At 56.7% G+C, this 14,337-nt stretch overlaps 1 protein-coding gene across 2 annotated transcripts in view; it reads right to left on the bottom strand.

Moving 5' to 3' along the window:
* The window catches only part of KATNIP (katanin interacting protein), a gene marked incomplete at its 5' end in the record, with an annotated part of 136,273 nt that overhangs the window by 21,557 nt on the left and 100,379 nt on the right, over window positions 1-14,337 (bottom strand). For both annotated transcript variants that reach the window (XM_081090460.1, XM_081090459.1), the window contains 4 exons: window positions 2,090-2,168; window positions 4,699-4,898; window positions 5,606-6,325; window positions 12,392-13,262. In XM_081090460.1, the coding sequence (XP_080946586.1) occupies window positions 2,090-2,168; window positions 4,699-4,898; window positions 5,606-6,325; window positions 12,392-13,262 (1,870 nt within the window). The remainder of the gene's footprint in view (window positions 1-2,089; window positions 2,169-4,698; window positions 4,899-5,605; window positions 6,326-12,391; window positions 13,263-14,337) is intronic.

Here is a 14,337-nt window from a genome sequence, read left to right as displayed (position 1 = left end):
CCTGGAAGAGGCTCTGCGAGGCCATCGGATGCAGGGCTGCTTGCCTGTCTGAGCTCACAGCCATGCTCGCATCCATTTTCCTTTGGTGTACCCATCAGTATTTATATACGTGGAAATTAATTTTGTTATTTCTCGTCCATGTTTCAACTCTCCCAGCTCCTTTCCTATTCATCACTGCTGATATTTGCAAAATGTCCAAAAAGCATGTCATCTGCAGATTTGCAAATCATACATCCCTTTTCAAAAACATTAACAGAGCCTGGCCAGTGGCTCAATGGTTAGAGCATCGGCCCAAGCACCGAAGGGTCTAGGGTTCGATTCCCGGTCAAGGGCACACATCTGGGTTGCAGATTCACTCCCTGACCCCGGTCTGGGTGAGTATGGGAGGCAACCAGTTGATGTGTTTCTCTCACATCGATGTTTCTCTCTTTCTCCCCCTCCCTCCCTTCCACGCTCTTTGAAAAGTAATGGAAAAAAATATCCTCATGTGAGGATTAACAACAAAAACATGAACAGGACTGGCCGTATGTACCAAGCCAGTATACACTGGCTGGTCCAGGGGTCAGGATTTTGGCAGTGAGCAGGAAAGCCCAAGGCTCAGAGGCGGGAGACAGACAGCAGGGCTCGGGCGTGCGGAGGGGGCTGGCCAAGGGGTTCTGCCTCCGGGATTGCACTTTCCTCAGCAAAGAGGCCTCGGAGCCCACGCCAGGCAGCTCCCGAAGCACCACGATCACGTTTCTGAGAAAGGTCAGGAGCTGGCTCAGTGGGAAAGACATTTACAGACGCATCTTTGGGGAAATCACCAGATGAGGGGGACAGAGGCTGCCCCTTCCGTCTTCTCGTCACTGCACTCTGACCGCCTCTGGGGCAGTGTGGGTGGCTGACCCTCAGCATGGGCTCCAGGGACGCCCTTGGTCCAGGCCTGGCCATGCGCGGTTTCCATCTCACACCTCCCTCCCTGCTCCCTCCCCGTCCTGGGGAGCCAGTGATTGGTTTAAAGATGTTTGGGCATGTGATCCAAGCCAGGCTGAGCAGAGCAATTCTGGGAGTGCTGACGTCTGACCCTCACAGCTGAGTCCCTCCACTTATGGCTGCCCTTGGCCTTGCCCCTCCCCAGGCAGCCCATGTCCAGGGACATGCTGATATGGGTGTGTAAAGGCCTGTCTCCTCACTCAGCTCAGGACAACGCCAGGGCTGCCACAGCTCAAGCTCCCTGTGGAGCTGGCAGAGGCCTCCATGTGAGTACGAGGCTCAGCTTCTCCTCTGCCCCGTCCTGCTTCCTGTCCTCCCCAGGAACATGCCCCAGGAAACTCCACCCCAAAGTCTGCTTCCTGGGAACCCAGTTCAGTCGGCCCTCAACCGACAGGGACGGAGAGGGAGGGACGGAGAGGGAGGGCACGCTGGGCAGAGGGCACAGCTTGAGCGGGGGACAGGTGGGGGTTCAGAGACGGGTGTGGGGAGGAGGACCGGCTGAACCTAGATGTCTGGCTTCATTCGAGAGATGATGCAGAGGGGGTGTGACCGAAGTTAACTGGGAGGAATGAGTGCTCAGGGGGCAAGGAAGAGCAGGGGAGGCTGCAAGAGCAGGGGAGCCACGAGTCTCGGTAACAGGGACCCGGAGGGAGGCGTGCGCAGCCCGCGGCCACCTCTGGCCTGAAGATCCAGGATGCCGGCAGAGGGCTGGCCTGTGCGTGCGTGGAGGAGGAGGGGTGGCTGCAGGGTCACATGGGAAAAGACGAGAGAAAAAGACAGTGAAGCCCAGATGGGATTTGCTCAGAGGCCACCCACCGGCAGCCAGCTGGCCGATACACATGTGTTTTGTTTGGCTCATTAGTTGTTTAAAAATATTATAAAATTAGTCACCAACATTTAAAAAGCTGAAGATTTCACATAAAAATCCAAATTTCTGACTTCTCAGAAGAACTGGCAGCTCCCGCCTGGTGCAGGGAGCAAGGCGGTGTCTTTGCTCCTGCTGGTTTCAGCCCGCTGGCCGCAGGGACACATCTGAGCAGACCCTGTCCCAGGGGCCAGGACGCCTGACCCCCGAAGGCCCTCCTTCCCCTGGCACTGCCCAGGACAGGGTACTCACAGATCCCGTGGTAGACGCCCGGTTCCGGAGTGGTGACTTCAGGCACAGGGGCGCTGGGTGGCAGCTCCACTTCCGGGACCTGCACGCCGGTTAGGGGAGAAGCAGAGGCAAGGGGTGACCCACAGAGCTGGCTGGCGATGTTTCCAGCTGCTGCTGCCCACCTCACGCCCCAGGGAAGTCCCCGTGTCCCTTCTTGTGTTTTCTGTCTCTGTGGAGGTCGTGACTGGTAACATGAACAGGCCCAGGAACCCTCGTGTGTCTGAGTCCTTGCCAGAAGCTCTTGCTGGTAGGGGAGGAGTTTGACGCTACCAGGGAAGGAGCCATCGATGTCTGTCTGGTCAGCTAGAGGGAGGCAGGAAGAGAGGAGAGGAAAGGAAGGAAGGGAAGAAGGGAATGAAGGGAAGGAAGGAAGGAAAAGAACTTAAGCTACAGAGCGTGGTTCTGGGCCTGGGCATGTGCATTTGCAAAGCTCCCAGGTTAGCCCCTGGGCAGCCAGCCCAGGTGGGCAGCCAACCCTACTTCTTGGGTCTCATGTGTGAACTTTGCTCATTAGACCTCTCCATCGTAAGTTCGGGTAAAAGTGCCTTCACTACTTTACAGACAGGAAAGCTGCGATGCAAAAGGAAGTGAAGTCCAGATCTCAGAGTCTGGGTAAACGTGACGGTCCAGCCCCAAGGACGACCTGATGAGCGCCAGGCCCTGCCCCTAGCAACAGCCTCTCCAGGCCCAGTCCAGCCATGAGGAGGGAGGTGGGGAGGGCTTGTCAGGAGCACCCCTGACACAGCCAGCCTCAGGCCACCAGGAATGTCACTGCCCTGGTTCCCAGATGCCTTCTCTTGCCCTCCCTGGCACCCTGCCCTCCCCTCCTAGGACGACCCCTGTGGATGCACTGACCTTAACACTCTCTAGGGGTGTGACCCTGATGCTGCCCCCGCCCCGCCCCCCCGCCCAATGAGCGCAGGTTCTCCTCTAAGATGAGAGTGTCCCTCCCTGCCCCTCATGGGCTGGGTTTCCGCACTGGGAAATCATGGGGCACATGAAAGGTCTCCTGGTCAACTCCCAGCTGGACCCACGGATCAAATCCAGACAACAGACATGCTTCCTGGCCCACCAAGGTTTGAAAACATTTGAGTCACTTGCTAACATTTTTAAATTGGGATATCCTATCTAATAAAGAGGAAATATGCAAATTGACCATCACTCCAACACACAAGATGGCCACCACAAGATGGCCAGCAGGGGAGGGCAGTTGGAGGCGATCAGGCCAGCAGAGAAGGGCAGTTGGGAGGGACCAGGCCTGAAAGAGAGGGCAGTTGGGGGGGGGGGGCAGCCTGCAGGGGAGGGCATTTGGGGAGGACCAGGCCTGCAGGGGAGTGCAGTTGGGGAGGACCAGGCCTGCAGGGGAGGGCAGTTGGGGGCAACCAGGCCGGCAGGGGAGCAGTTAGGCGTCAATCACACTGGCAGAGGAGTGGTTAGGGGGTGATCAGGCTGGCAGGCAGAAGTGGTTAGGGGCAATCAGGCAGGCAGGCAGGCGAGCGGTTGGGAGCCAGCAGTCCTAGATTATGAGAGGGGATGTCCGACTGCCCGTTTAGGTCTGATCCCACTAAATGGGCAGTTGGACATCCCTTGAGGGGTCCCAGATTGGAGAGGGTGCAGGCTGGGCTGAGGGACACACACACACACACCCCATGCACGAATTTCATGCACCAGGCCTCTAGTTTTTACATAAAAATTCAGATATCTGGCTTCATTGGAAAAAAATCAGAACAATTGTCACCACGAGCTGGCAGTCTTGTCGGGCAGAGGGGCAGCGGCCTCCCTTAGAGGCGGAGGCTCACGCACTGAACACCCGGCGCCAACAGACCATGCGCTGCACTGCGTGGTCATGACCTGTGGTGGCCGGAGCTGTCCTCTGCTCCTGGATGTCCCCCTCCCCCCGCCCCCTGCTTGCGGGGCCTCGAGGACACCCTGGAGACCTGGTCTTCCCTCCATTGCTGCTCTTCCCTTGGCCTGGCCCTTGCTTTGAAGGTCATCTTTCATTAAAAAAGCACAGACTTTAGAGTCCTGTGTTGAAGGTCTAACCCTGTCACTCTCCCGCTACGCGCCCGGGGCATGACCCTTAGCCAGGCTGAACCTTGGTCTCCACACCAGCGGTTGTCAGGAGGGATGCACAGGGCTGGCTCACAAGTCACACGCAAGAAACAATCGCTGGATTGTCATTATTTTAATTCTAAGTCTGCCTCTTAAAGGCATTTCCAGTCCTCCCATCAAAAACAACCGAGAGATCAAAACGCAACCTCAAGCAGGAAGTTCCCGAAGACCTTGAATGACAGAGGGGACACAGCATGGATTTCTCCCAGCTTTGATTAAAATCTGAATACTTTCTTTACTTTGGTGAAAAAAAAATAAATAAATGAAATAAAAATCATTAGAGAATGAAATATGACACCCAGGACTGAAGACGAAGTGGAGAAATGGGAAATGTCAAAACAGCAGCACCAGCGGCGTAAAGAGATCCATCTTCATCCTCCTGCTCCTCTCCGGCTGGCAGTCAGGGGAAACCTCTCCGGGCGCCCGCCCGCCCGCCCGCCCGCCGCCCGCCCTCCTACCTGGGCCCACAGGCCGGCCTGGGTGTAGGGCCGCTCCTCCGTGCCGCCGTCCGCGGTGCTGGGCCTCTGCAGGGCCTCCTCGCACGGCAGGCTGCACGGGCCCTCCGTGTCCACGTCAAACGTCTCATCCGAGCGGAATATGGCCTCGAGAATGTCATCGTCGGTTGTGAATAAGATTGTGTCTCCAAAGTGCTCTGGCGCTGAAGGGGTTACCAGGAAGACAAGGGTCAACTCTCCTAAATCCCACTGAGCTGTGGGTCAGGGCCCAGACCCATCAGCTCTGCCATAAACCCCGACCACGGACAGTTCTCCATCTGTGCAGGGACGTGGATTCTTCACATCGGCAAATGGATCCGCGCACCTGAGCCCCACACAGGTCACAGGTCTAATGAAGGGACCTATGCGAGGAGAATCACTGAGATGGGGCCTGAAACACGTGTGGGTGGGCACCAGAGCAGATGCTGTGGGTGCTCACAGATCCCTGCTGACCCCCGGGGGGAGGGCTGGAGCCCTGCTGGAAGGGCCTGGGCGTTCGGCCCCTAGCGGGGAGCCTGCAGGGCTCCAACCCCCAGCGCTCTGCTTCAGGCAGGACAGACCTGCAGCCCTCGGTCAGGCTGCGGTGGCTTCCCCTGACACCACGTGCTCAGCTCCCCCTCCATGTCCTGTACCCCTCCCTGCACCGGGCTCTCCTGAGAGTGCTCCCTCAGTCAGCGCCTCGCAGGAGGGTCCCCCTTTTGGAGTTTAATGAGGTCAGCGCCTGCACACCCACGCTGCAAAGGCGGCGAGCGGGCCAGGCCTACGAGGGGAGAGACCCATCACCACTGGCAGCCTGTGGGTTTGGTTTTCCCTCAGAGCCTCAGCGAGCAGCAGGTAGGGCTTCGGGAACATCCTTACAGACATACTGTACCTCCCGTCAGGGTTCCGGAGGCCTTGGCGATTTCTCCGTTAAAGATGCACTGTGCGTCTAACAGGATCTCGACGTCCCTCACGCCGCGGAAGGAATGGATCCGCGACTTGTTGTAATTCCAAATCCTGACCAGGGCAACGTGGCAAGGGTGCGAGAAGTCGATGGAGATGGAGTGGGACTGGCCCGGCGTGAAGGGGGCCAGCCAGACGTGCATGTCGTCCTGGGTCCTGTTCACCCCGTCGACGAGGTTGCTGACCACTCGGGGGTCCTTCCCATAGGCTGGTAGAACGTTGATGTCGGGGGGGTCCGCTTGGATGCTCGCGATTTGCACGGGCTCTCCCTTGGAGCTGAATATTTCTATTCCGTTCAGGCCCACGTAGTGCCTGTCCCCCCACGTGGACTTGATGTCAAGGACCAGGTGCCGCCCGTAGGGCAAGACGGGGATTCTAAAGTCGCTGGGGTCGCCTGCGTCTCTGCAGTCGTCTGGCCCCGCCCGGGGCTCCGGCTGCTCCCTGCCGGGGGCTGGCTGGGCGCCCTGCCGGCCACTCCTCTGCTGCTGCAGGAACTCGTCCAGGATGTCCCCCTGCACCTCCATGTTGGAGATGCGCCCCCGGTGGGAGCGGTCAAAGGCGCTGAGGGAGCTCCAGGACTCCTGCAGCGTGTGCTCCTGCTCGCTGCGCCACTGGGGCCGCGGCGGCGGCCTGGTGCACCAGGCATCCTCTGAAGAAAGGGCACAGGAGGGGGGAAGCCCATTAGTGACAGGTGTGGAAGTGGGACCCTAAGTGGCTCTCGGCTGGGTGGAGCCGCCCTCAGGGGAACATTCTAGAAAGCGGTGAGGCTGCTGTTGGCTGTCTCAATGCCCACTGACCCTCCTGGCAGGGCTGTTAACACCCGCACTGCACTGGACGGTCCGGGCACAGAGCACGGTCTCCTGTCACACACATTCAGGCTGGTAGAAAATTGTTTCCGGTTCTCAAGTCTGGAACCTAGCTGTTTTACAAAAAAGCAAAGTATTTTTCAATCTGCACTGAATTTTCTAAGCAAGCAACCTCATGCACATCAAGGGAGGCCTGTATGGTTGTGCTGGAGCCTTTGCTGGAAGTTTTCCCACTTCAGAGCCTCACACAACCAGAGCAAAGCCGCTGCCTGTGGCCTCAGAGTCAGCCACCCAGGAGTCTGCGCCTCGGGCTACCAGTCACGTGACCTGCACCGAGTTTTCAAACTGCTTAGTGACAGGCAAAAGGCTCGGAAAAGAAGGTAAAAGGAAAAGAGCCAGCTGTGCCATTTTAAATGATGCCCACCCTAGTGTGGGCAGCTTGCACTGACATGCGAGTGTGATCTTTCGGGGTGGGAGTAGGAAGGGCTTTTATTTTCTTCCTTGTCACCTTATCTTCTGAGTTCCCTACATGTATTATTTTTATCATCAGAAAAACGCTGAAACAACCCAGGTGCATTGCACAGCGAGGACTTTACTTCCACACACGGCCTAACTGGCTCCAGGAGCCTCAGCCGTGCCCAGGGCTGGCGTCTGAAGGCCCCGCTCCCCTCGCAAAATCTAAGAGCCCAAGTGCACATGGAGCAGGGGCCATCCTCGGGGCCATGCCATGGCTAAGTGCCACCTGAGGGTGTCATTCTGGAAAAAACAGCAGCTGGCACTGGCGTTCTGCTTTTTCTCCTTTCATACGGTGCCGTGCCCTGCACTCCATTTTCTGCCTGTCTCCTCGGGGGCCTGGCCCCATCAATTACCGCTTCCCTCCAGAATCTTCAATCACTCCTTCCCCACCACTGCCCTCTCAGCCTGCAGACAAGCTTAAACCTCCGCCCTGAAGGCAGAGGGAGGCCTCGGATCTGCAGTGGCTGCGCCCATCCCCACCTCCCATCCCCTGCGGCCTGCTTTCTCTGACCAGTTACTGTTTTGCTGCCTCAAACTCTTTTTCCCCTTCTCTAGGAACAGCACCCTGACTTTCCCCTGGGGATCCCCCACCTGCAGGCCATTCGGATCAAGCAAATGTGTACAGCATCCTTGCAAGCTGGGCTCATGAAAGGAACCCAGGGAGAGAGGGGCTTTCCGTGAACTGGAGCTGCTGAGCATGGACGGAGCGGCGCTGTCTGTGGCCACCTTGCTGCCTGTGGGGGGCCGGCCTGAGAAGGAAGCAGGGCAGGAGCAGGGCGATGCGAGGCTCCTGGTGGCATCACTGGGGCCCTGGGACCCAGCTGTGTCAGAGGTCGCATGCCTGGTGGCTTTCCATCCCTCCATCCATGAATCCCACAGCCCTCCACTGCAGTGGTGCCCTCTGGGTTCACAGGGACCCCACGCACGCAGTCTTCTCTCAGTGCTCGCTCCAGGCTGCTGTCCGAGGCCATGCTCCCCTCGGGCCCAGGAGACACTGTGCTGCCAGGTTCTCCATGTCCTGCCCGCAGCTCCTCCCACCTCCCCACTCCCCATGTCAGGCTTTGGCTCCCACACAGGCACTGCCCAGTGTCACAATGGCACCCCCCCTGCCCTAGGCACCACCATCCAAGGCCCCTCACGGGGTCCAGACATGTCCACACTGTCAGTTCAGACTCCATGTGGCTAAATATCATTTGTCATTATCCCCTGAGTGCCATTATCTCTGCCACGCTGGGAACAAGGAAAATCAAAGAAAATCCAACTCCTCACCACGCCCCAGAGCCCCGAGTTGGCCCCACTAACTTCCCCAACCGCTCTCCCACCCTCTCCCACGCCCTCCTGCTCCAGCCACGTGGCCCTCCTCCCTGTGACACACCAGGTCACGTCTCGTCTCAGAGCCTTTGTCCTTGCTGTGCCCTCTGCCAGGAATGCTCTCTTCTCAGATCCCCAGGCAGCTGGCTCCTCTCATCACCTTCCTCGTGGAGAGGCCTGCTCTGCCCTGCTACCTGCTGCGTCCCAGTGCCTGGCACAGAACCTGGCACGAGGAAGTGCTCAGTAATGTTTGCCAGCAAAGGGAAGGACAGCTGGCATCACATTACACCTGTGTTCAGACCTGGAGGCTGAGGGACTCCCTCTCCACCTGTCAGTTCTCCTGCACCTGTCCTCGCCCGCCTTCCCATCTGCCATTAAAAAAGACCCAGGAGTTTCCTCCACCCTTTCCCAGGCGTGAGGCTTAGCACCTGCAGAAGGGACTCCCATATGGATCATCAGTGCTCCGCTAACTGTGATTTGATTTCCACGGGCTGGAATGAATGGCCTGGGGCAGTATGCAAGGGCACTGAGGAGACAGCACCACGTCCTGTGTCAGGGCCTCGCCTGTGTGTCTGCCTGGGTGAGAAGGAAGGCAGGGCTCTGCTCTTACCCCATATCTGCTTTCTGACCTCTGCTCCCCAAGAGGTACCCCTGGGTTTTAAAAGCAGAGAGGTATAGACGCTCTGCTAGACCTCGCAGATGGGTCCACCGCTGAGGGCTGGTTCCCCTCTCTGCAGGAGAACACTCTACTCCCAAGTCCCTGGGGTCAGGGTGCTGCTAGGGTCAGTGTGTGGTCCTTGGTCAACCCCACCTGCAAGTCTGAAGGGCAACAGAAAGCTGCTGCTTCGTGAGTCTGTAGTCAACAGAGTCTGGGAGGGACCACCAATATGAGAAGACGGGACTGAAGATGCAAAACTATTCCTTGGTTGAGACTAACATGAGCTACAGAGTTCTGCACTTGAGTTTATAAAAATCAATGGCACCACCATGAGGCGTATGCTAATTGCTACTAAAACAGGAAATGAGAAAGTACGTAGTGAGATATAACAGAGCCATGTTTATTCTCGGTGAACTGCCCTCCAGTTGTAGCTGATGGAACAAGGAGTGGACACCTGACCCGAGTCAGCCAATCAACTTCTCCCCTGAGACTATGGAGCTGGCTGCTGGCGAGAGAGCCAGAACATTGAGTCGCCTAGGGCTGCCAGGCCATTTCCTGCTGTGTGCACAAAGGCAGAGAAAGCCGACCCTAAGGGACGGGGAGGGAAAGGGCCAGCGGAAAGCAGCGGCAGGGCCTGGACAGACAGGGAGAAGCTTCCTTGGTGCTGGCCAGCGTCCTGGCTCCTCTTCCCAATCCCATGCGGTGAGCAGCTACACTCCCTGCCTCTGGGGTCTAGGAGCGCCTCAAGCATTCGCCAAATAACACCCCCTTTACTGCTCAAACTGGGCTGATGGGATTCCATTCACCTGTAGCCAACTGACCCCTGATAAGGACACTTCCGAAATGCTGATGTCATGACAGTGAGATGCTCTGTTGCACAAAAGAATCTCCAGGCTGTTTATGGAGCCAATTCCAGGCCCAGGGCGGAGTCTGGCAGTCATGCGGCACTGGCCCTGCACCTTCCCTGAGGGCATGGCATGGCTTTGGCTCTATGTAATGGGCAATTTAAGATTTCAAAGCGACTTTCCTTTTTAGCACGACTGGTTTAACAAGCATTAAATCTGAAGGGCTCAGTTCTTAATGTGTCACTGAGCCAACCAGTGAAATGCCTGGAAAGAAATTAAAGGGAGACAAAGTCTTCCAAACATGGGCACGTTAGAGTAACTCCCAGAGGCTCTGTGGGTCTGTTTACCAGGGAGGCTCGGAACTGCCTGGCTCCGCTGGGTGGGGCTGATGATGGCCGCGGAAACAGGGCACGTGGGGTAGTGATTCAAGCACGGATGCTGGAGCAGGACACGGGTTCATATTCTGCTCTGCCCTTACTGGCTGTGTGACCCGAAGAAAGCTGCTTAAAGCTCGTATCTCCTTTAGCTGTAAAAGGGGCTGGCAGGAGGGTGCATGAGCTGGTCCGAGTGCGGCGCCTGGTTGAGAGCATGGCGCACTGCAGCCTGCGCGTAGCCATGCAGCCATCCCACACGCGGAGGACCCACCACGAGCAGACACCTGGGCCTGAGATCCCATCACAGACAAGACAGTGTCTGCTCTCAAAGAGCTCCCTGGCTCTCCTCTCCTCTCCCACTCCGCTGGCCCCGACACCCAGCACTGGGTAAGTCTCGGCTGGGAGCCCCGCAGAAAGACACGCAAGTATTACGGACTTGCTCCGTGTCCTAAGTGAATGTCAGGGTCTGAAGGAGGCCCACACTCGTCACATTTCTAAGTGGAGGCCTTCGGGCTCTGTCTGCTGGCCAACGATGGAGGAGAGGCTGACGCGACTCACGCAAACATACATACAGGTGACCTTGAACACCACTTTGCACTAGGCGAGTCCCCTTACATGTGATTTTTTTCAGTAAATACGTACAGCACTTATTTCAGTAAATGTATTTTCTCTTCCTTATAATTTTCTTAATAACAGTTTCTTTTCTCTGGCTTACTTCATTGTAAGAAAATCTACATAATACATGTAACATAAAAATATGGGTTCATCGCCTGCTTGTTATTGAGAAGGCTTCTAGTCAACAGTAGCTGACAATAGTTGTTTTGGGAGAGTCAAAAGTTATGTGGGTTTTCGACTGCACAAGGGGTCAGCACCCCGAGCCCCCGAGTGGTTCAAGGGGCAACTGTACATTGGTTTCACCTGCAGATACACCATGAGGTAGAGTCACAGAGTGCGGGCAGTGCCAACGCCTTGATGGTGGTGACGATAAAGAGCAGCAGCTAACATCTCCTGGTGCGCTTGTGTGCCAGGCACTGTGCCAGGCACTGCACATGGGTGATCTCATCTGATCCCCAGCACCCATGAGATGGGTATTACCGGCAGCATTTTACAGATGAGGAAACTGAGACTCAGAGAGGCTCCAGGCTTACCCACGATGTGGGTTGGTGTGCTCCTATACAATGTGGAGTGGGGTTACATTCAGAGGACTAGGGGTGAGCCCTGCCTTGGTAGGTCCGAGTGCTTTGTGGACAATAAAGGACCGACAAGCTAATGTTGAAAAATATGGCTGCCACTCGTGGAGCACTTGCCATGGGCCAGGCTCTGTTACTATTGCGAAGCCATCGTCTTACTCCTCACAGCACTGGGAGGGGTGCTCATCCCCATTTTCTAGACAAAGCTGCTGAGGCAGGGAGTGTGCAAGGGCCTGCTCTCTAAGTCCCAAATCTACATGTAGCGGAGTTTGAGTTCAAATGTTTTGACATCTTGTTGCTATGCTACACTCCCAATAGCCAAATCTGAGTGGAAATATTCAGAAGTCCAGACTCTGGACCCTCCTTTCACAGCCTTAGAGATGATCTACTGCAAAGTTCACAGAGCAGCAGATAAGTCACCAATGGTGAAAATTAGGGAATAGTCTGATATATTTCTGATTTCTCTTAATAAAAGGAAAAGAGATCTGGCACATTGGCCTTGTAGTCCTGAAAGCCAGAAAGAGCCTGAGTGAAGCAGCAGCTGCCCCCTTTAGTTGGGCTTGTGCACTCCAGTTAGCCACAGTCCTCACCACTCCCTAATGCCTTCCAAAATCCAGGCAAGTGTCAATTGCTATTTATCATCATACTTGCATTATTTTCCTAACAGTACAGTTAAGAATAAAGTGAAGTAATTAGAGACCAATGTCTACAGAGGTAGAATAACCAGGTCTAGGTTGGAAAAGTCATGTATTGAAAGAAAAATGAGCAAAGGGACGTATCTTGGTGGCAATGACAAATATATCTACGAGTTTAACAGGCAAAGTATGTCTTGCCCATTTCACTCATTGCTGCCTCCCGTGTGGGTCCTGAGACAGTAGATTTGTGACCCCTGGTTAAGAAGAACCCCTCACTTTGCAGATAAGGAAACTGAGGCTTGGGGAGTTGAGTGGCTGGTGCCAGTCAGCAGCCTCCTGCAGGGATGATGAGACCCAGTCAGACTGCCCCCCGAGCTTACCTCTGCTGGCTGGTTGCCCATCACCGTGACTGCTGCTGAGGGCATCCTTCCGGGCCCTCCTCCCACTAGCAGGGCGCTCCCTGTTGGAGGGCTGCTCAAAGATGTCAAAGTCATCCCTGCAGACGTTGGGGTTCACCCTCGGGGCTCTGTCCTCTGAGATGGCATTCCGGCTGCTGGCCCGCCCTGGCTCGCGCCTGAGACCTTCATCCCCGGCCTCCGCAGGACCCTCCCTGAAGACATCCTCGTCCTCTGGCACAAGCCCGTCCGTCCCATCCGGTGGCTTCTCAGGACACAGCCAGAGGGGTTTGGGCTTCCCGCCTCCCTGCCTCCTGCCTTTCCCTGTGCAGGAGGGTTGTAGCCAGGCGGGGGTTTTCCCTGGTGCAGAGACCTTCCTGCCTGGGAGGTTTTCCAGCTGCAGAGTCTGGGAGAGCTCCTGGCCCAGCGGAGGGCACTCCACTGGGGGCCTGGGGACAGGGGCACGCTCGCCCCCCACGGAGGTTGGGGCTGCTGACGAGCTGACATCGTCCTCTAACTTGGACAAACTGTCTTTTATGCAAACAGGAGAATTCATCCTTTCACCAAATAAAGTTCCTGGTGAAGAAACCGCCACATCCGCTGCCACTCCGGCTGGCTGTGAGCCAGTGGCGCTGAGCTCCTCGTCCCCAGCGGCGCCGGCCATCCTCTGGGCACCTCTGCCTTCTTCCGAGGGGGCATTAGAGCCGCTCTCCACCCCCTCAATCTGCTCATTTCTCAGGCCGACTGGGATGCTCTGGTTGGCCGGTGCCTCCCCACCTCCTTTGTCTAACTGGCCATCAAAGATGAGGCTTTTGTTGACATAAAGCTTCACGTTCTTCGCACCAACGTCAAGATCCTGGAAACACAAAATTTAACAAAACAGAGATGCGTGGTGTCAGACTGATGTCTCAAATTTTAAAGCAGAAGATGAAGAGAAATTGAATGCTGGAAACATGGGCTTTGTGAAACCACAGCACTGGGATGTTAAGCAAGGCTCAGTCCCCTTCCTGCGTGAAGCTTACACTATAAATCAAAGGACCTTCACAAAGAGGTGCTTGATGGGCTCTGTCATCGTACCTCCCGCTGGGACATCTGTAACTGCCTGCTAATTAGTCTCCCTGCTTCCTGTCCTGCTGCTCCAACCTCCACCTCCTGCTGCCAGGGAGGTAGTTTCCTGCCAGAGCAGATCTGGCTGTCACCTGCCTGGTGAAACCCTCGGTCTTCACTGCCGAAGGCGGCTTCGCTCCAGTACGTCCCGGGCCTCCCGGGTCCTGGGCCTCCCGGCAGGAAAGCCTGCCGCGCACAGCCAAGGCACACCTGGCTCGGTGGGGTCCTGAGAGCAGCGCCGAGATAAGGACTCTAGTGCGGGCTGCTTACTTGGTAAGGCGCTCCCAAGAGTCAGGGCCCGAGAAAACCCCCAAAAGGCACTTGAGCTGGTCACTGCTGTGGGCAATTGGGCTCTATTCCACTGGGGACCTCCGAGGAACCCACAGAAGGCACCTGTGTCCCTCCAAAGGCGGAGGCTGGGCGGTTATCTAATGACTCCCTTCCCTGCTGCTGGAGGTTGCCTTGGGCACTGTGGCTTGGGAAGTCCCTCCCCTCCTCCCCCTGCAGAAAGGCAGAGCCTGCCCGGCTGTCCCACCTGGGCTGCCCCGTCTGGGCTGTCCCACCTGAACTGTCCCACCTGGGCTGCCCCCCCTGGGCTGTCCCACCTGAACTGCTCTACCTGGGCTCCCCCCCACCCCCCCCGGGTTGTCACACCTGAACTGCTCCACCTGGGTTGTCTCCCCTGGGCTGTCTCCCCTGGGCTGCTCCACCTGAGCTGTCCACCTGGGCTACTCCACCTGGGCTACTCCACCTGGGCTGTCCCACCTGAGCTGTGCTGAAGGAGAGTCCAGGGGCTGTGGTGTGGGCGCTGCATTGTAATAGGT

This window comes from Myotis nattereri (genome assembly GCF_964212035.1).
Source record: "Myotis nattereri genome assembly, chromosome: 4".
Taxonomy (NCBI): domain Eukaryota; kingdom Metazoa; phylum Chordata; class Mammalia; order Chiroptera; family Vespertilionidae; genus Myotis; species Myotis nattereri.
This window is presented reverse-complemented; position numbering and strand designations above follow the sequence as displayed.